The sequence below is a fragment of the Perca fluviatilis genome, chromosome 12 (assembly GCF_010015445.1).
Source record: "Perca fluviatilis chromosome 12, GENO_Pfluv_1.0, whole genome shotgun sequence".
NCBI lineage: Eukaryota > Metazoa > Chordata > Actinopteri > Perciformes > Percidae > Perca > Perca fluviatilis.
The window spans coordinates 23,398,318-23,419,933 of record NC_053123.1 but is presented as its reverse complement, the minus strand read 5'-3'; the positions used below and the strand labels follow the sequence as shown (position 1 = coordinate 23,419,933).

Here is a 21,616-nt window from a genome sequence, read left to right as displayed (position 1 = left end):
TGCTAGTGCACCTTATCACCAGGTAAATCTTTTACAGAACAGCCTTACACAGCGTGAATAATTAAGGAAACTATATTTTGGATCATTGCACTTCCCCCCAAAAAATAAACTAAATGATCCATGGTACAGTGGATTCCGATTGTTATTTCAGGGCAAATTGAAATTAAATTCAGTGCATCCTTTGCTTATTTATTTCCACAGTTGGTGGCTCCCCAGATGCAGCATATAAATAAACAGAAATCGAATTATATGAATAAGTGTACATCACTCACAACACTAGTCTGTTTATTAGAAAATATTTCTATAGCAATTATCTTTGAATTGCAGCTCTCTCTTTCGTCTTTTGGGAAAATGGAAAGAAATGAAGAATAGGAGATCAGTGAGGGAAGGAGGCAATGAACATAATCTGAAGTTGATACTAAGATTCTGAGTCTTGTATAAAGAGATGTGGATAGTTGCTCACTGTGATTCACATTCATCTGAGGGGTTAACACAGAAAGCAACAAAGGACAATACATGGCACAGAAAGTTTTGCTGTAATGGAATACTGCTGCAGATAAGGGTGTAGAGCCTCGGCTAAACTGTACATCTCGCTGAGTTGGCCCAATTGATTAGGACCTTTGGGAACAGCATGGTCCATATTAAATCTGCACTGTGTGTGTGTGTGTGTGTGTGTGTGTGTGTGTGTGGTGTGTGTGTGTGTGTGTGTGTGTGTGTGTGTGTGTGTGTGTGTGTGTGTGTGTGTTTGTCCGGGTGTGCGTGCTTGCTTGCTTATGAAATGTTGTTTGTGTGTGTTCTGCTTGCTGGGAATTCAGCAACCAAATGTACAGGTACTATTTGAGATGACTGCAGCACTTTCTGCAAGTTTCACCCAGACAACTGCAGCACTAGAAAGAAGCTCACTATTTTGCTTAACACATTTTTATTTTCAATCCTATGCTACTGAAGCAGATGTAGCATAAGATGGTATTTTGTTTATTGCTTTAAGCTATATTAAATCCGCAATCCACTTGTCTATTTGTAATCATCCCTTAGGTTTTGTCTCGTACTTATTTTTCTGTTCTATTTCCTTTTGTCTACTTCTCTCTTTTACTTATTGCTCGGTCTCCCTCTTTCTCTGCCTCTTTCTATCCTGTGTCTATGTTGGGAGACATAGACGGAACGCAAAGGAAAGCAAATGCTGGTACATCATTTTGTCTTCACAGTATGCCACTCACCGCTCACCCACTCAGGGTATTAAAGAAGCTTCAACATTTTAGTCTGCTAGAAAAAGAAAATGGATGGACAGATTTCCATTCCCTCCTTTGTCAGGTCTCTCCTTCCCCCGGCTGTTATCCTTCAAATACAAGGGGCTGTTCCAGTCACTCGGGCATTCACAGTCAGACAGGAATACCAATACGCACGAACATCATGGAGGGACTTCTGCATTGGTAGACAGACAGACAAACGCCATGACTGACAAAGAAACATTCACCAAGCCCAGTCGATACGTTTCACAGCGGTGTCCTGCTCCGAATGATAAGCTGCTATTTACTACTGCTCCAAATGCAGTTCACTTCCAAGCCGAATCTGCAATGCATCAGAGGTTATCTCCAGGCACCCAGACAGAGAATACCTGCAGGGGGATTTCAATCAGCCTCCCCCATATGTAATTAAATGGAAATAATTGGTTTCATTCCTTTTGTCATTTTTTTTATTTCGCCAGCCTGTGCCACAGAGCTAGGCCTGCACACATGCACATTATTCTAACTGTCGCTACCTTTTCTTTTCTCCATAAACCACTCCAAAGTAATCTTTGCTTTTTCTTTTGTTGCCTTCTCCATTCTTTTCTAAAAGTAAGTGGGATCTCATCCTAAATGTGGTTGTCTGTACTGTATGTGGTGTGTGTGTTGTAGGTAAGTGTGTTGCTGCCATCATCAGGCAGAAACATAAACCTGCACTCTTAACATATAAATCGTCTGCATTCCACAATTGTCTCTTGCAATGCAAGGCTTAGTCTCTTGCCTTTTTCTCTATATATACCAAGGGTAACTTCTCAAAATCCCTAAACTTTCCACACCCAAACTACAATAACAGTGTCCTTCTTCCCTTTGTATCTTATTTTAAGCTCTCTCTTCTTCATTCCCATCAAGTGGCTGACTTTCCCCTTTTACTGTATCTTGTCCTTCTCTGCTGCTCTGTGCCTAAACTGCTTCTCTTACCCCCTTAATTTAGCTCAAGCAAAGCGAAGCCAATGCTGACACCAAAGAGAAGCTTCCTCTACGACTCAGGATCTTTGAGAAGTTCCCCAACAGACCTCAGATGGTGAAAATCTCCAAGCTCCCATCTGATTTCACCGTGCCCAGGATCAGGTACACAGCCACAGCCAGAGTGACACATCAAGTCAATTCTAAGAGCTTATCTTTTTTGAGATATGTATATAGACCTAAATGTCTGTTTTGCTGGTAAGAATCAAATTACAATACGACACAGCATTGTGATCTCCAGCCAGTTTAATAAACATAGCTCTTCTAAAAACAGGCCAGACTGGCAAACAGGCATCTAGTAAAAAAAAGAAAAAATGGCGCATACAGTACTAAGTGAACCATTTTATGTTTCAAGCACCAGTAAGAGTTATTTTTTGGCCTAAATAAAAGAGAAACTAGGTAATTAAAATGAGCAACAATATCCAGCTTACCCAAACAGACCACATCAACAACAACATTTTATTGAGTAGTGAATGCCAGTTTATTATGGGAACAGCACAACAATGAGCACTAACTATGTAAAACCTTTTAATGTGGCCGCCATTTTCTAGACACTTTCTACAGTGCTGACATTATGTAAGGAAAGAACTGGAGAAAAATGTTTCAGATTTGCTCCTAGTAGATAGTAACCAATACTATTTGACAATAAGTCCTTTTGTACCTTACTGTATGCCTATTTTAGCAGGAGAGCTGAACTGTGTCCAACACGGTGGACCTCATAATCAATTGTCAATTATGATTATTTAGTTGCTGATTAGTGCACAGCTGGGTCCTTCGCTTCCCCAGAAATCCTCCTCTGCAGCCCATCTACCGCTCTGCTGCAGCAAGAACTTCCACTAACATACTGCATAGCTGAATTTGGACTGAGATAGTTTGGCGTTATACTACAATTGTAGTTGTATTGTAATTGTTTGTGTGAATGATGTTTGTCATGTACTCTAGGGAGAGTTTTATGAAGCAGTTCATCGATCGTCAGCAGCAGGACACCAGTTGTTTGTTCCGGCGTCTCCCCTCCGCATCATCCTCCTCCTGTGACCACTCCAAACGCTCAGCCATTGAAGACAACAAGTATATCGACCAAAAGGTACTTTCACTCACTCGTTCTCTTACTCCACAGACAGAAAGTGGATAAGAAAGTGCTGACTCCATTTCCATGGTTATATATACAGAAGATAAACCATTGTAATAAGAAGGACAGTAGTAGTAGCCAATTGTACCTAATGTTCACTGTTGTGTGTATGCTGTGTTTTTGGAGCTAACTGACTCTCACTCTGGGGGATTCAGCTTCGCAGGTCAATATTTAGTATCCGAGCTCGTAACCTTCTGGAAAAAGAAACTACTATCAATAAAATACTGCGGTAAGACACATCTACACTTCCCAAATAAGCATGGTTTGGGGGATTTGAAGATCACAGCACATCTTGGTTATAATTTAGCTCAATATGGTTGAATTTTATTGTTTTTTTAACAACAATTTTGTGACTGTATTTCAATGTGTATTAAAGCAGCATTTAAATGACTTTTCCTGCTCCATCTTTCATTTGAGCAGGAAAAGGCATTGCTGCTAAAATCCTGCTGACACAATGATTATATGTAACCCAGATGTCTATAAAAAGTTTCACTTTTCAACCAAATCTCCCTCAAATTTAATCCACATGTGTAGACGTCTTTTAATCTGCAAACAGCTCCCCACTTTTCAGTTGTTCAGTTGTTTGTGGTCTTTTGTTATTAATCAGGAGATCATAAGATTGATTTTGTATTGACACACGGTCCTTAGACCCCAGCAAGATGTTTTTAGTATGCATCATCCACAGTCATGAAATTCATTCTTTGTGTGGGTGTAAATAATAATGTGCGTGCATATTAGATGTAGCGCTGCTCTAACAGCACTCACTGGCATTGTTAATGCTTCTCTCTCTTTCTCACACACGCAAAGACACACACAGACCCACTTCAGACTCATTTACTGTCGCGATGAAGTAAATGGATAATTTGCTGTTCAGCATGGCAGAGCTGGCACTAAGTGTAGATTAGCTCGCCGGCACCGTGTCCAAGCTGGCTACCTCTCCCCCCCCATCCCCCTCCCTTATTCAGTCAGTCTGAAAGACAGACAGCACATTAGTAGTCATAACACGTACTGTCTGGCCTGCTATCTTCCACACAAACACACAATTAGGCCCACATTCTTACCAGCACAGGCAAACACAGCCCAGCATACGCAGGCACTCATGCATACTTACTGCCAACAAAGAAGTTATTGCTTAGAGTCTCTGTAAATGATTAAAGTACACACACTACCAGTGCCCACTGTGTCATTAGGTCTGTTCTGGTACATGACTCTGCTGTTAGCCCCACACACACACACACACACACACACACACGCACGCACGCATACACGCACACTCACTGACTAATAAAATGATTGGAACCTATTCCGGATCTTCATTCTTATGTGCCCAGGATGACGAAGGTCGAAGATAGCCCCTTAGGCAGGAAGATGGACCTGATCCAGCTGTGTTGTGGTTGCCAGCTGGTGACCTCACACTGTTTTCATTATATTGATCATGAGTAGAGAAAAAAACGTGTTTGTGTTTCACAGGGCTTGTACCACACAGCGTATGCTAAGTGGATCCTTTGAAGGCCAGCCAGCCAAAGAACGCTCCATACTCAGCGTCCAGCATCACATACGGCAGGAGCGCAGGTCTGACCACACACACTCACATACAGAAATGCAAACAAGTGCAATTTTACCGTAGCTGATCAGTACTATGTAATATCTGTCTACTCTTTGTATCTGCAGATCTCTGAGACATGGTTCCACTAGTCAGAGGATCAGCAGAGGGAAGTCGCTGGAGACACTCACCCAGGATGTGAGCACATAGACACACACAAATACTGACATAGGTCTGACATATTGTACTGTTTGCTTGTATGTTCTCAGAATAGTTGTGTGTCAAACAATAATTTTGTTGTTTATGTATTCAACCAGTATTTCTTAAAACATCTAAGAAATACAAAAATAGAAATTGCATAACTTCATTGTCTCTTTCCCCAGCATTCCAGTACGGTACGCTATCGTAACGCACAGAGAGAGGACAGTGAGATTAAGATGATCCAAGAAAAGAAAGAACAAGCAGAGATGAAAAGGTATTTACACAGACTTTGACCCAATATAACGTGTAAAGTAAGTTTCTGCCAAAAATAAATGTATGTTGTACATTCAGTCAGTCCTTGCTGTTTCATTGATACAAATATAACTGGTGTTTGTCCCAACTCTGTGCTTGTAGAAAAGTGCAGGAGGAGGAGTTGAGAGAAAATCATCCTTACTTTGATAAGCCTCTCTTCATTGTGGGGCGGGAGCACCGCTTCAGGAACTTTTGCAGGATGATTGTTCGAGCTCGCTTCAATGCGTAAGATCAGTATTGTATCTACTGTATATGGTCTAAAGGTCAAAAGATGTTGTTTTCAAGTTTCTCTAGACAGCCTATCCTGGCTCAGAATGGTCACAAATTAGACTTTAGAATTCAGTAAACAACCAATAACCTTCACAAAACATTTAGGTTAACCCACTTGTCTATTATTTCTTTTTACCAATGTTGCACCAATCTTTACAATGTTTAATCAACAAATGTTTAACAACAAAAATGGTGAATGCCCCTGTATGAGTTTGGCTCATAAGACTTTTTTTTCCCTGTCAAAATGTTGACAATTTATTTTATTTGTATGAATTAATATTTAGATCCAAAACTGACCCCATAACAGGAGCAGTGAAGAACACCAAATACCACCAGCTGTAGTAAGTGTGATGAATTATTGATTCCTTCACTCTCTATTGATCTGTTCATTCTACAACATTGAAATACTAATTCTGCACCTTATTACCTGCCTGTTGCACTTTCCCAAACCTGTGGTAAGGAATGAAAATTGTGAAATAAAGAGCTGTGAAATAGATTTCACCCATTATGCAACCTGATCGTAATTCATCCAAACACAGAGTCTGATTATGAAAGCGGGAGGCAGTCCTTTGTATCAGATACTGTTGGTGCCGCGGGAATATTACTGACATCTTTCTGCAGAACAGATTGGGCTCACACACACACACACACACACACAAAGATTTATTCACTTTCAATTTCTGATATCTCTCCTCACATATTCTCCTACTCTCTTTTTCTGCCCCCTCTCTTCCTCTTGATTTATCCCTGAGTATTTGCTGGTTTGCAAACCAAATAGCTTTCTTGACCTACTTACACCGAATATACTATTTCTCTGCATAAATTCCCAAAAACCATAACGATGTTAATGTGTGTGTCCCTGCAGCGATCTCCTGGGCCTCGTCACCTATTTGGACTGGGTTATGATTGTAGTAACCATCTGCTCCTGCATCTCCATGATGTTTGAATCACCCTTCACCAGGGTCATGCATGCCCCCACACTGCAGGTATTAAAAGCAGATGGATCAATGGCTGCATGAGCAAGCGAGCACCTTCATGATTGGACAGATGTTGTCATACCCGTGCCCTCTGTTTCAGATCGGGGAGTATGTGTTTGTGATCTTTATGAGCATTGAGCTCAACCTGAAGATCATGGCCGACGGTCTGTTCTTCACCCCCACAGCTGTCATCAGAGACTTCGGAGGAGTCATGGACATCTTCATCTATCTTGTGAGAAATCTCATCCAATCAAAGGGCTGTTCCTAAGGGTTTGAATCACACTGGAAAAAGTATTTTGAGGGTAGACCAATGATGTGTCATTTGTCCTATTTAAATAGTAGCTAATCATTTTAAATAACTTAATTCAGTTTGATGGCCTCACTGTCATTATTTCACATTTTATTGGCATTCTGAAATAACTCTTATGTGCATCTAATGTGCACGTAGATCATGCAAAAGACAGATTTAATCTTTGTTCAGTGGTGTTGCAGTAGAACATGTCTGTGTCGGTTGCGATAAGGGAACGGGACAGTTACAGGGTTGTTGACGTAGATCAAATGATGAACCTGTGACATGAACACATTGCACTGTAAAATCTGCAGGATGCTTACCTTTCCCCTAACCGTTCATCGATGCCCTTGCTGTGGCACTCCTCTGTAGGTGAGTCTGATATTCCTGTGCTGGCTGCCTCCTGACGTCCCTCCTGAGTCTGGGGCTCAGCTGCTGATGATGCTGCGCTGCCTGCGTCCGCTCAGGATCTTCAAGCTGGTTCCCCAGATGAGGAAGGTGGTGCGGGAGGTTCTCAAAGGATTCAAGGAGATTTTCCTGGTTAGTGGTTAGCCATGTATAATTTCCCCTTGAGTGCGGTAGAGAAATGCAACTCTTCTCAGAATCTACTACCTTTTCTAGTCTTCAAGTTATTTTTTTTACATCAGATATTGAGGTGAAACTACACATTCATTTATTCACACACTTCGATGCAGTATAACATGAAACTTAATAGGCAACACTTATACTGTAAAAATGGTCATGAAAAAGCTTTGAGATGTGTGCAAAAACATAGTAGTACATAGCTTAAAACATGCAAAAAATATTATATATATATATATATATATATATATATATATGTGTGTGTATATATATATATGTATGTATATATACACTCACCTAAAGGATTATTAGGAACACCATACTAATACTGTCCGTGTTTGACCCTGTCCTATCAATATAGGCCAACATTTCTAAAGAATGCTTCCAGCACCTTGTTGAATCAATGACACAAAGAATTAAGGCAGTTCTGAAGGCAAAAGGGATCCCCCACACCATTACACCACCACCACCAGCAGCCTGCCCAGTGGTAACAAGGCATGACGGAACCATGTTCTCATTCTGTTTACGCCAAATTCTGACTCTACCATCTGAATGTCTCAACAGAAATTGAGACTCATCAGACCAGGCAACATTTTTACAGTCTTCAACTGTCCAATTTTGGTGCGCTTGTGCAAATTGTAGCCTCATTTTCCTATTTTTAGTGGAGAGGAGTGGTACTCGGTGGGGTCTTCTGCTGGTGTAGCCCATCTGCCTCAAGGTTGTGCGTGTTTGTGGCTTCACAAATGCTTTGCTGCATACCTCGGTTGTAACGAATGGTTATTTGAGTCAAAGTTGATCTTCTATCAGCTGGAATCAGTCGGCCCATTCTCCTCTGACCTCTAGCATCAACAAGGCATTTTCGCCCCCCAGGACTGCAGCATACTTGATGTTTTTCCTTTTTCAGACCATTCTTTGTAAACCCTAGAAATGGTTGTGCGTGAAAATCCCAGTAACTGAGCAGAAATACTCAGACCAGCCCATCTGGCACCAACAACCATGCCACGCTCAAAGTTGCATAGATCACCTTTTTTTCCCATTCTGACATTCAGTTTGGAGTTCAGGAGATTGTCTAGACCAGGACCACACCCCTAAATGCATTGAAGCAACTGTCGTGTGATTGGTTTATTAGATAATTTAATTAACGTGAAATTGAACAGGTGTTCCTAATAATCCTTTAGGTGAGTGTGTCTGTATATATATATATAAAAGGATGTGTACACTAAAGCATTTTATTCACCTTTATTGGATTGTTATTACTTACCGGCCATTTCCCGTCTTTGCTTACCTTTTGCTTTGCCTACCAAGGATTTTATTATATTATAATAAGCTTGCAACAGTTACAGATTCTCTCTGGTTGTGACTTGGATTTTCCCAGATGAGGTCTCTACATCCACAGCTGTCTGGCATCCTTAGCTTGCTCTCTAATCTCAATGTCTTAGATTATGTCGAACTGTCTGCCTTAAACTCTTGATTGATTCCTCTGCAGGTTTCCATTCTGCTCCTCACTCTAATGCTCGTGTTTGCAAGCTTCGGAGTTCAACTGTTTGCCGGAAAGCTTGCCAAGTGCAACGACCCCCATATCATTAAACGGGTACAGCAAGAAACATAATCTCCTTACTAAACTACCCCCTCCCATTTCACACTCCCTGTAGAGAACAACAAGCTGAATAAATACAAGGGGTTTTCTCAGTCAAATTAATAATCCAGTGGTTTCTTTTATCCCACTTTCTTAACATTGTACTTTCTTTAGCTTGTGCCATAGCAGATAATTTATTATATAGAAAACAATATAATGCTTAAACAGGTCTTCACAGGTCAAATATTTGTAATTATAGCGATGGTTCCTAATAATATCAACATCTTTTGTACTCACCATAAACTGGGAATGTGCTGATGGTTATTATGCATTAATATTATCCATTAACTTGCATATATATGAGGAGAAAAATATTTTCTTCAAAAATTGTTATGAGTTTTTGATTCTTTAAGATAAAAGGTTCTTATTAAAACCACATGTGCATTATGCAAAAACAATTACAGTATAATTGTCATATTCTGAGTTTGTTTATTTTAAGCAAATGAAATGTTCTTTTTTACATGCCGTTCTAATGGTTGCTTCATTCTGTGTTTTGCTGTAAACTGCTTTGTTGGTTATAGGACGATTGTCACGGTATTTTCCGAATAAATGTCAGCGTTTCCAAGAACCTCAACTTGAAACTGAAGGCTGGAGAGAAGAAGCCTGGTTTCTGGGTACCAAGAGTCTGGTATAGCTGCTTCTTGTTTTTGTTTCTTTATCACTGCTTGATTTAGGATTGTTTTAGCTTCAGCCAATGATTGATGTATCCATTCTGTCCTTCCTCAGGGCCAACCCTCGTAATTTTAACTTTGACAATGTGGGAAATGCCATGTTGGCTTTGTTTGAAGTGCTGTCCCTCAAAGGCTGGGTGGAGGTCCGAGATGTCATTATTCACCGCGTAGGACCGGTACTGAACCCCACTTTACCTTACCTCTCCTTCCATTAAAGTGTTCTTTTTCACTTCTGACTTCTACATTATAAGAACAATGTGACCGTTTAAATACCTCTATGCCTGCAGATCCATGGCATCTACATCCATGTCTTTGTGTTTCTGGGGTGCATGATTGGACTCACCCTGTTTGTCGGCGTTGTTATTGCAAACTTCAACGAGAACAAGGTAAGAGCCACACATGAAGATACAGCTTCCTACTTTTTCGAGATTATTTTCGGGGTGTTTTTACATTTATGTGGCAGCAAAGAGACTAAAGAAGCAGACAGGAATGGCCAAATTCAAACTGGTGATGCTGCAGTTTCATGGTATTCATTTAATACCACCAAGCTAGCAAAAACACCACCTGCAGGATTTAAATGTGTTTGTGTCTCCCACCACCAGGGCACTGCTCTCCTAACAGTGGACCAGAGGAGATGGGAGGATCTGAAGAGTCGACTGAAAATAGCCCAGCCTCTTCACCTGCCCCCTCGCCCAGGTGCTCACACACAAAATAAAACACATACACCAAAGGCTTTGGCAATCATTCTATAATACAAAGCAGTGATACAGTACAGTATCAAGCATCATGTTGATGCAGCACCAGCATGATTAATCCATATTTAATAGTCCTGGTTTTCCATTGAGGATTGATGCCTCAGTGGATTCACTATGACACTCAAATGATGACTAGTAGCAGTAGTGAAGAAGCTGAATAGGAGGACAGATAACACAAATGGTTTAGACACTGAATCATGCATGTCACAGCCTTCTATGGGAATTGTGTTTAGCAAATGTATCAAATGTTCACACCTATTTTGAAGTAAACTACTAGTTTTTTAACTAACTAACCTGATGACTGTTAAGTTTAGTTTAGCTATTGATCACATTTCAACACGGGAATACCTAACATTTAAAGTATTGCTCTTCCTCCGGCGATTAGAGTCATGAGAATAGTTGTGCCTCGGAGGCAGTGTGGGAAATCGTCTCTTAGTACAGTTGAGGCTGAGAACTAACAGAAAATCAATGGCTTCAGTTCGAGTCAGCAGTGCTGCTGACATCAGCAGTATTAACCTGACTTTGATCCATATCCAAAGGCCCTCTGCACTGGCGCCACTCACTCACTACTGGCAGATCATTACAGAACTGAGCTGGCCTTTACCCACATCCCTACTCAAAGCACTTGAAAGAATTGTCTCTGGGGTCAGCACTCATACAGTATTTAATCACAGAGGCTGCCACTGGATTTGCTGCTGTTGTTACATTTCATGTTCATTAGGATATAATTCTGTTCTTCTAATTCAAAGCTAGCATGCTGACACATAAAACAAGCATGAACTTGAAAATGTGCATGTGAATGGGGAAATACAATTTCAGAAACCCCAGGGTTTCCCGCAGCACTTTGCAGAGGCGGTCGCCTAAGCAAGACACGCCTGCCGCCTTAACTACGTCGTTTAAAAAAAAATATATATATATATGAATGATATCCGCCGTGTTACTCTGTCCTGTTTTCTCCCTTTCATTCCAAACCGTGACCAACGCCAGTCTCACTTCTCTGCAGAACGCATTAAATATAAAAAATAGAAAACGTGCCATGAATTGGAAAATAATCAGTTTTTACAATCTTTAAATATGTGACAGGGCTCAACATTAAGGCTTGTCGTCTGGGACAGGTGGATTTTTTTGTAGGGCAAGTGGAAGATAAATGAACTTGCCCCACTGGACAAGTTAAAACTCAAATAAAATAAAATGCCATGTTACTTCACGTTATGTGCCACTCATTACTAGGGTTGGGTATCGAACAAATAATGTCAGTACTACCGAGGACAGATTCACTTTAAATCAAACGGTGCCAAATTTCGGTACCCGAGAGTGCATAAACGCAAGCATATCTGACGTCTCTACATCTTGACAGAGAGCGGAGCTCCGACTGCTGACACACACACACACGCCGTGCTGTGGTGCCAACGGAGCGAAACAACGTCAACTTTGTTAAAGTCACAGTGAGTCACGGCAATGCCGGTAAAGCGGTTGCAAATGTGTTTACACTTTTCAAAACTCCACGCAGACAGCGGATATTACGCCGAGGTGAAAGCCGTCACAGCATGGGTTAACGTTAGACTTCCTCTGTTACAGGCAGGCACCACTGTCTTCACTATGCCCTATTGCCTGACTGACCGGCTGAGGTTGTTTCCTTCCACTTGCTTTGTATTGGCATTCTAAACTCTGGTCAATTTATGAGTTCTATGGTTAACTGCTCCTCCTGCCGAGTCGGAGTTTTCTGTTGCGCAACTAAAACAACTTTTGAATGTACACATGCTTCCCGAGGCTATTTTGCAGAGGTGACGATTGTGATTGGTTCTCTCATCTCAGAATGCTGTGTGGACTCGCCAGACCCTCCTTCGCAGTGCTGTGGAGGAAGGCCTGGTGTCAATGTGAGACAATAGTATAATTAGGGAAAGTTGGGATGGGCTTCAGTAATAGCCATCACATTAGCTCCTCTCATCATGTTTTTAAACCACTTCAGTTTCCTAAAGCTGCTTACACATATAGCCGACGGCCAACCGTTGACAGAAAAGCCAGTCGAAATGATCAGTCTCCCCGTGTTGGTCCAAAAAGTGCCACAGAACACACCAAAAAGACGAGATGAGACGAGACTTAATACATCTCTATAACAGCAGGCGGCGCTAATCTGTATTGTTGCCCAAGAAATGAAAACCGGCAGCTGATTGGACGAATGTGTCACATGGGTTTGTTTTCGCCGGAAATTCAAAGCCAGACTGTCATGGCGACCGTTCAGAATACGATCTCATATTGTACTAAAATAGTTCACTGAAACATGTTTCTGAAAACATTTTAAGCGAGAAATAGGTCATGCAGTTGCTGAATCTGTCTTCATTTCAGCTCAACAAAGGTTAGTTTAAAAGATTTTCGTCAGATTTTGAGAGACTCTAGTCACCTCATTCCGCTCGCCATTTCAGGGTGAGTCCCGACTGCCCTGCCGGCGACTGAACATGTCAGGTCGGCCAAAATGAAGGCCGACAGCACCCCAGACGGACGACGGCACGGGCAATTGCACCTGACTGCAGTACGCAGATCGGGGTTGGGCCAAATGTGGGCGGAGCTAAACGTTTGACTCCGTGGGCGCGCCATCTGGTGGCGGACATCATGCAACACCTTTATAATATAATATATATTATAGATATATAGATTATAATAAATAATGATATTTGAATTATAGATTATAAGAAATAATGATATTTGAATTGTAAAAGGAAAAAGAACGGGGTTGGGTTTAAGAAAAGAAGAGCGGGGAAAGCAAACATGACTCCGAAATGAGCCCTGGTCTCTGGGGAAAGCGCGACAACACCTGACGGTTGTTAAGGAAGAGGCGGAGTGGCAATCGGGAAAGTCTGGACGGACTAACCTGCCGGCTGGTTGCCCGCGAACGGACGCTGGCTGCCCGCGGCCGGACGCTGGCTGCCCGCGAACGGACGCTGGCTGCCCGCGGACGGACGCTGGCTGCCGGCTGGCTGCCCGCGGACGGACGCTGACTGCCGGCTGCCTGCCTGCCCGCGGACGGACGCTACCTGCCCGCGGACGGACACTGCCTACCGGCCGGTGGTCTACAAAATTTCCTGTGGATGTTTTGGTTCCACTCCGCCGCTGGGTTAATTAATTAATTCGCGGGAAACGAGCCTATGTCTCTGGGGGACGCCAACAACGGGGTTGGGTTAAGAAAAACAACAACGGGAAACGCAAACTTCACACGCGGGAAAAGATCTCCGGTCAGCTTGAAAGTCCTGCGTTTTCCCCTCAGACCAATTGCCAGAGTGATAGAGAAATGGATCTGCCAATTGCTATTTGGCAAGTGGGCGGAGTCAAACGTTTAGCTCCACCCACATTGAGCCACTCCTCGATCTGCGTACTGCAGTCAGGGCTTACTCCTCGAGTCACTGACCTCACCAGACTGTCCAACGGCCGATAATCTCCTTGGTCTGTCAGCATCTTAATGGACCTAAGAGAAGACTACATCTCCAGCTCAAGTTAAATTTTTGTTTTAGGAGATGAAATATGGAACTATCCAGTGATGTAACTGTAACCTCACTGTACGATCTAAAAACTCTAAGACACATTTGCACTGGTAGTGTGGGTTTGTCACCTTTTCTTGACACAAATGCATCCACATACCTAAATGTGTGTGAAACCTGCAGCACAATTTAGTGTTACAGGAACCCCCAAGCAGTCCATGAGTGCCATCTGCAGGACAGTAATGGACACTACCATACATTTAAGCATCAGCTGACTTATAAAAGACCACTGCTAAAGTTTTTCAGACTCTCAAATTTGATCACTGACTTGTACAGTGAATCCTACCCTGACCGTATGAAAATGTTGAAATAAACTTCCACAGAGAAATGTTGTTATAGCTGTGCAGGTATCAATACATCTCTGGTCTTCTATATGCCTGACAGAAAACGGGGGTTTCCGGGCTAAGATGTATGACATTACTCAACATCCCTTCTTCAAACGGGGCATTGCTGTGCTGGTGCTGGCACAGTCTGTGCTGCTCTCAGTCAAGGTAAAGCCTTATATCACAATGCATCATCTCATTTCAATAATGTATGTCTTGTTTATTTGTTTTATTTTTAATTTTTCCTTATTTTTAATTTTTAATTTATTTTGCATGTCAAGTACAATTAAGATATTAATTCCAATGTGCTAAATAAATATAATGTAAACTGACATATTGACATATTGAGCGAACCTGCTCTACTCCAGTGGGACGTAGGATATCAAGCAACATTTCCTCTTGCCACCATGTCAGTAGTCTTCACCTTTATATTTGTACTGGAGGTGAGCCTTTTCTCCTATCTTCTTGTTCATCAAGTTTTATTTAGATTTTCTCTTCTGGGTATTGTCTGATGTTCCTTGTTGGTGTTGTTACCCAGGTGACCATGAAGTTGATAGCCATGTCTCCAGCGGGTTACTGGCAGAGCAGAAGGAATCGCTATGACCTACTGGTCACATCATTGGGTGTCATCTGGATAGTCCTGCACTTTTCCTTACTGGTTAGACAAATTACTGTCACATTAAGGCAGGGGTGTCAAACTCAGTTTCATAAAGGGCCACACTGGAAAATAAGAATCACATCAAGGGCCAGACATTTAGTTTATTCACATGCTTTTATTTCATCAAAAAAGTCAAGGATCTTTGACTGTATTATTGCATGTCTCATATAGCCTTCTCACTTACAGTTTGGTCAACATAAAGACTCAAAAAGTCAGCAATAAAGTAACTTTGCCATCAAAGAAAAAAAGCGACAAAAAACGTCGAATAAAGCGACAACAACATTGGGAAAAAACGGCGGGAAAATAATGGAGGGAAAAAACTGCGGAAAACTAGCCAAAAGCGTCGGCAAAAGTGACAAAAATTTCAGTAAAAGCGACAAAACATTGCAAAAGCTACAAAAAACTAGGTGGGCCAGAATGTATTGCGAACCTAAATTGATATGCGGGCTGGATCAAAATCTGCGAGGGGCCGGAAACTTGAGTTTGACACGTGTATTAAGGGAACAGTTTAGGAGTTCTGATTAAGTCATGTTAAGTATTTTAGCAAATACTACACTAATAATTATATTATTTTCCCCTCTAGAATGCATATACCTACATGATGGGCACATGTGTGATTGTCTTCAGATTCTTTACAATATGTGGGAAGCATGTGAGTATATTTGCAAGCAAGAACATACTCAATTTTGTGCATTTTGCCAGAAAAGAATCTGTATTCTAACAACAATATATCCTTTGAAATGTGTGTGTTTGTCTGTGATGATAAAGGTGACTCTGAAGATGCTACTGTTGACTGTGGTAGTCAGCATGTACAAGAGCTTCTTCATCATTGTGGGCATGTTCCTCCTTCTCCTCTGCTACGCATTTGCTGGCGTTGTTCTCTTTGGAACTGTCAAATATGGAGAGAACATCAACCGGTAAGGATTAGATGATCTGCTTATTGACCAGACACCCGTCCTTCATTATGCTGCTGTTCCTGCTGTTGAGCAGCACTGCAGGCTGTATGCAGTAGATACAGTAAAAAACATCTTTATAGAGTTGTCTGATTCCGCCTATCTCTTCTATTCGCAGGCATGCCAACTTCTCCACAGCAGGCAAGGCTATCACCGTTCTCTTCCGTATTGTCACAGGGGAGGATTGGAATAAAATCATGCATGACTGCATGGTAAGATGGGCTGCAGATCCAGCAAACATCCCCACAGACAAAGGAACAGACCATCTATTCCTAATATGAAAAAATACTGTACATTGTAAACATTATGTTATGTTTTGCAAGGGTTGCTTCACCTCAATTCTCTGCCGCTACCCTAATACAATGGAGGCAAATAAAATTTTGTTTGTGGTGCTCGCAGCAAAATTAACAGTTACTCACTCCGGTTACTCACAGTTGTTCATTCATATACCTTTGGATACTCCACAGACCTCACTGTCAGCAGTTTTCACTAGAACCACTTTCTATCAAAGAAATAGCCCCAATGGAAACTGCTGACACGGCTATCTGCAATATCACTCCGTAAATATTTAATTTTATTGTAATTTGGTTGAACTGACCCTTTACTGTAACATTTCAGGGAACTTTTGGTATGTTTCAATCACCCCATGCATTGATGCAAATTTACATATATATATATATATATATATATATATATATATATATATATATATATTTCTTTTTTTTTCTGTTTCCAGGTGCAGGCCCCATTCTGTACCCCGGATAAACATCGCTACTGGGAGACTGACTGTGGCAACTATGCTGGAGCACTTATCTACTTCTGCTCTTTTTATGTCATTATAGCTTACATCATGCTCAACCTACTCGTAGGTCAGTGTGTATAGGTACTTTATACTTGTATTGATTAAACCTTGTGGAGACACACACACAGCCACATGATGGGAACTCCCCTTTCAGTTTGGGTAAAAACTGTGTGCGTGCATAAAAGCCATTCAAAAGAATGAAAAACTTTTTCACGCAGCTTTATGTAACTCAAGACAGCAGAGCTAATAAAGCAGAATTACACTTGGGTTTATCATGTCTCTAAAGACACAAAAAGAGTTTCTCCAGAGACAGGAGTTTAGTTTTTTACAGATTATTATACATCGCACAATGATAAACCCCCTTTATGCATTATTTATTTTTCACGTCAGAGGCCACTATATAAGAAGAGAGAGAGAGACAAAATGACATGGCAGAAAAAAGGAAAGTGGTTACATAGAAGGGCATGAGTAGAATCAAAATGAGCATTAGTTTTAAGATGGAACCAACCCATCTCTCTACATCTTTTTGAATGTTATCCACAGTGTATTCTCTGGTGTTATGGACTGTATCTATGTCATTCACTTTCATATGTTTTGTATTCTTGTCTGAAAAAAACCCCAGATAAACCAGAAATGCCAATTGTGATATAAGCACCACCACTGACCTATTGCAAAGAACATTCTTTATAGAAAAAGAAAGACAAATGGAAAGTAGCCGCACAGCTCCAAATCTTGGACAGTGTACTGAGTGCCCGGCAGTGACAAAGATCTAAGAAAACAAAAACTCTGGCACTCACAGATAAGTAATCTTCTTATGTAATGTGAGCAAAAAACGAATGCATCTCGGCTAGAAGCCGTCATCAACGCTGGCTTCTAGCTAAAAGGCGTTTGTTTTTTGCCCGCTTTAAATAAGAAGATTACTTATCTGTGAGTGTCGGGAGTTTTTGATTTCTTGGAAAAAGAAAATACTCCTAAAGTCACACACACAAGAAGTAATGCATGAAAAGAGCAAGAAGAGCAAGAGTGATTGTTGTATGTATCTTCTTGCTTGAGCTCGTGTTATGAGAATCATTTATCATTATTATAACAGTCTGGGTTTCAATCAACGCATTAGCGTGATATGATTAATTTAGTTTTCCAGAAGCCTGGGCTGTTGACTCATGGCAGCATAACAAAATAGATATGTTAAGGATATTTAAAGGGCAGAAGAACAACTTGTATTCATTGTTAGACAAACACAGATGATTGATGCATCTTTAAATGAAAACTACATGGATATTGTCATCATGGAATATTTGCATCTGTGAGTATTGATATATCTTGCTATTGCTGCAGCCATCATCGTGGAGAACTTCTCTCTGTTCTACTCCACCGAGGAGGACCAGCTGCTGAGCTATAATGACCTGCGGCACTTCCAAATCATCTGGAACATGGTGGATGACAAACGGGAGGTGAGAAATTAGCAATAGGAGAGAGGATGAGGACACCGCAGAGGGGAGAGGGTGATGATCGTTTGGCTATGAGCAAAGGATAATATAGAGAAGTTAGAGCTAATGAGAAGGGCTGAAGGAGTGAAGTATAGCCATGAGTAACAGGAGTAAAAGTAATTCGAACAGTCTGTGCTGGATCAAATATGTAGACCATCCCCCCCTCCCATTTATCCATTACGACATCCAGTTGTACTGTAGGCTTTCATTTTCAATCATTTGCGCAGGCATGCACAATTATAACATACAGAACAATGTAAATGTGAGCAGCAGCCCTTACATATATTTTTGGTCCCACCCCAACCCTATTCACATTTGCCAGTCACTAGCTGTAACTGTGGTCTGACATCCCACTGACTCCCCACTCCCACCCAACCACCCCCAAAAATCAAAAAAGGGTCATTAAGTGTCTTTTACTCTCAGGCTTAAAAGCTAGACACAAGAAATCCAAGTCTCAGCATCACAGACTCGAGTCACGTCACAGGTTCTTGAATAACAACGTGACTTCTATGACTGTTTCCCCAGGGTGTGATCCCCACATCCAGGGTGAAGTTCCTGCTTCGTCTCCTCCGAGGCAGGCTGGAGGTGGACCTGGACAAAGACAAGTTGCTGTTTAAACACATGTGCTATGAGATGGAGCGACTGCACAGTGGAGGGGATGTGACCTTCCATGATGTGCTCAGGTGACCATGGAACAGAGATACAGTGTAAACGTTTTTAAGGGGGACCCACTAGGATAACACAATGTAACACCAATATGTTCCATATCAGTCCAAATCTCTAAGTGGTGCTGCATCAAATCATATTTATTAGTTCTGTCCAGTTGAAATTCTGGTTTGATAGACTTCAGCACAGCAGGTAACAAAACCTGATTCTAAAGACATAGGGACTGAATGTCTTGAACAACTTGACTCACTCTGTAAGTTATATAACATTCCATCATTTCAGGGTTTAGAAGTCTTTAAAACTTCAGTTAGGTCTTGATGGGTTGAAACTTCTTCTGTGCAATGTTGACTCGTACAGTACAGCTTTACATGTCTAAGTAGTATTTTTGCTTTAAAGCCCTGATAAACTTTAGTTTTACCGAAGCATAATTATATTCCACTAAATACAGTATGTCCCTCTTTTGTGTGTCCGTTTGTGTGTGTGTGTGTGTGTGTGTGTGTGTGTGTGTGTGTGTGTGTGTGTGTGTGTGTGTGTGTGTGTGTGTGTGTGTGTGTGTGTGTGTGTGTGTCAAACAGCATGCTGTCATATCGCTCAGTGGACATTAGAAAGTCTCTCCAGCTGGAGGAGCTGTTGGCCAGGGAACAGTTGGAGTACACCATTGAAGAAGAGGTTGCCAAACAGACCATACGCATGTGGCTCAAGAAATGCCTCAAACGCATCCGGGCGGTTAGTCTCTCAACAGAAAACACACAAACATGCCTTATGAAAACAGACTCATTCCCAGGGTATTTTTGCAAAGATGCCATGTACAGTACACACTACAGCATCACACACTGACCACATTATGTCGGTGTGCCCTTGCAGAAGCAGCAGCAGTCGTGTAGCATCATCCACAGCCTGAGAGAAAGCCAGCAGCAGGAGTTGAGCCGCTTCCTTAACCCCCCCAGCATAGAGACCACCTTGCCAAGTGAAGACCACAATGCTAACAACCCAGACAACCCTTCGCAGCCTGAGGTAAAGCCCCACATTCATACCAACACTGCGTACAGTACACACTCACACGTGCTCACAGCTTGATATATAGCAAGCACATCATATAATCTGCAGGTGTGCACTTGCAGTGGTAAAACAAAGCATATCCCCTCTTTGTTTAGATGAGTGGTCTCCAGCAGCTACTCAGCCCTACATTGTCAGACAGAGGAGGCTACAGGCAGGACTCTTCAGACCTGGGGAGACCACAGAGGAAGCTGGGACAGTGGCGGCTGCCTGCAGGTGTGTACAGTACAGCTCTGCATACGGTCTATTGCAAGTGGCACAGTTTTGTAGAGAGTCAATTCAAAACTCTTATTTACAATAGTGGTCTGGCAAGAGGATGTGGAATTTTTAAAAATAAAGTCAAAGCAATGTAGGTTGACATGACAAGAATCAGGCCATGAATCCTCTGTTCTTTGTGTTTGTCGTGTCAGGTCGCACAAGTGTCAAGTCCATAGTGTGTAAGATAAACCCTGTCAACGATGAGGCTTCTTCGGGGTCAGAGGTGAAGAAGTGGTGGACCCGTCAGCTGACTGTGGAGAGCGACGAGAGCGGCGACGACCTCATCGACATTTAGAGAATGAGGCGCTGCCTTCACAGATGAGCTGGGAAGCTTGCTGTCTGACTCAAGTTGTTTCAACTTGCTCTCCCCTGATCAATAAAAACAATGCTTTTTCTAATCTTTTTTTATCCAGGTTCAGAACTCTTCTGAAAGTATTGCAGGCTGTGCGTGCAGGTTATCGATGATAGTGTCGTTGAGCAGCCATTTTGACATGCAGTCACGATTTCAAACCTCTGGGATAGGTATTACTTTTCCTTTGTGATTTCCGCTCATTACGATTGCTTGAGTTTTTCTATGCAGGCACATAGTATGGTGTTAAGGCAGACTGTGTGACACGAAAGGACATGTTGCATTCATGAAACAAACCAAGAAGCTGCTGTTCTATATGTTTTCCACTGTTCTGCTGTTTCAACTTTTGAAACCGGTAATTACATTATTGGTGCAGCTAAAATAAGTTGTGATGTCCCTTTATGTCAATGTTTTGTTCTTCTGTTTTAGTCCATGTTTCTGATCATGTCTCTTCTGGAGTTCAGTATCAATCGTATAAATATTGATTTCCTTAGAGTCACTTTATACTTAAACCAGCCCTCTTGTTCTTGTTGGTGGAACAAGCAAATAAAGCAACTTTTAGATTTTTGACTGTGAATGTAATTAACAGTCAAATCTATCTTGTGTATTTGTGTGGAGTTAAAACATGAAATATTTTGTAAATTATTATATATCCTTAGCTTTATCAAATATTCAATTATTCTAATAAAGGCCTGCATAGGCATTTATGAGCAAACAAATTGTCAGATTTGATTTCCTTTACATTACATTACATACTTTAAGCAGACAATGACAAGCAGCCATCCACACTTGCTTATCGAAACGTTCAATTCTGAATTCCGACAGGCGCTGTTCAATATGAGACAGAAAATTGTCTAAAGTTTTAAATCCCAAATCCCTAAATATATGGTTAAAACTATTTTCCTGTTGGGATTTTGTCT

General features: G+C 41.5%; 1 protein-coding gene across 7 annotated transcripts in view; it reads left to right on the top strand.

Moving 5' to 3' along the window:
- nalcn (sodium leak channel, non-selective) overlaps positions 1 to 21,411 on the top strand; it is a 94,816-nt gene extending 73,405 nt beyond the window's left edge. For 5 of the 7 annotated variants that reach the window (XM_039818045.1, XM_039818047.1, XM_039818048.1 and 2 more), the window contains 29 exons: positions 2,215 to 2,351; positions 3,189 to 3,330; positions 3,531 to 3,604; positions 4,846 to 4,947; positions 5,047 to 5,116; positions 5,302 to 5,393; positions 5,534 to 5,656; positions 5,986 to 6,042; positions 6,567 to 6,687; positions 6,779 to 6,910; positions 7,340 to 7,507; positions 9,036 to 9,140; positions 9,707 to 9,813; positions 9,912 to 10,032; positions 10,144 to 10,242; positions 10,459 to 10,552; positions 14,529 to 14,635; positions 14,836 to 14,910; positions 15,006 to 15,125; positions 15,709 to 15,777; positions 15,894 to 16,042; positions 16,197 to 16,290; positions 16,815 to 16,947; positions 18,216 to 18,331; positions 18,893 to 19,050; positions 19,609 to 19,759; positions 19,898 to 20,047; positions 20,188 to 20,305; positions 20,500 to 20,642. In XM_039818045.1, the coding sequence (XP_039673979.1) occupies positions 2,215 to 2,351; positions 3,189 to 3,330; positions 3,531 to 3,604; positions 4,846 to 4,947; positions 5,047 to 5,116; positions 5,302 to 5,393; positions 5,534 to 5,656; positions 5,986 to 6,042; positions 6,567 to 6,687; positions 6,779 to 6,910; positions 7,340 to 7,507; positions 9,036 to 9,140; positions 9,707 to 9,813; positions 9,912 to 10,032; positions 10,144 to 10,242; positions 10,459 to 10,552; positions 14,529 to 14,635; positions 14,836 to 14,910; positions 15,006 to 15,125; positions 15,709 to 15,777; positions 15,894 to 16,042; positions 16,197 to 16,290; positions 16,815 to 16,947; positions 18,216 to 18,331; positions 18,893 to 19,050; positions 19,609 to 19,759; positions 19,898 to 20,047; positions 20,188 to 20,305; positions 20,500 to 20,642 (3,327 nt within the window). Of the gene's footprint in view, positions 1 to 2,214; positions 2,352 to 3,188; positions 3,331 to 3,530; positions 3,605 to 4,845; positions 4,948 to 5,046; positions 5,117 to 5,301; positions 5,394 to 5,533; positions 5,657 to 5,985; positions 6,043 to 6,566; positions 6,688 to 6,778; positions 6,911 to 7,339; positions 7,508 to 9,035; positions 9,141 to 9,706; positions 9,814 to 9,911; positions 10,033 to 10,143; positions 10,243 to 10,458; positions 10,553 to 14,528; positions 14,636 to 14,835; positions 14,911 to 15,005; positions 15,126 to 15,708; positions 15,778 to 15,893; positions 16,043 to 16,196; positions 16,291 to 16,814; positions 16,948 to 18,215; positions 18,332 to 18,892; positions 19,051 to 19,608; positions 19,760 to 19,897; positions 20,048 to 20,187; positions 20,306 to 20,499 lie in introns of all 7 variants that reach the window. The other 2 variants (XM_039818051.1, XM_039818046.1) reach the window with 2 other exon arrangements.
- The last annotated feature ends 205 nt before the right edge of the window (positions 21,412 to 21,616 follow it).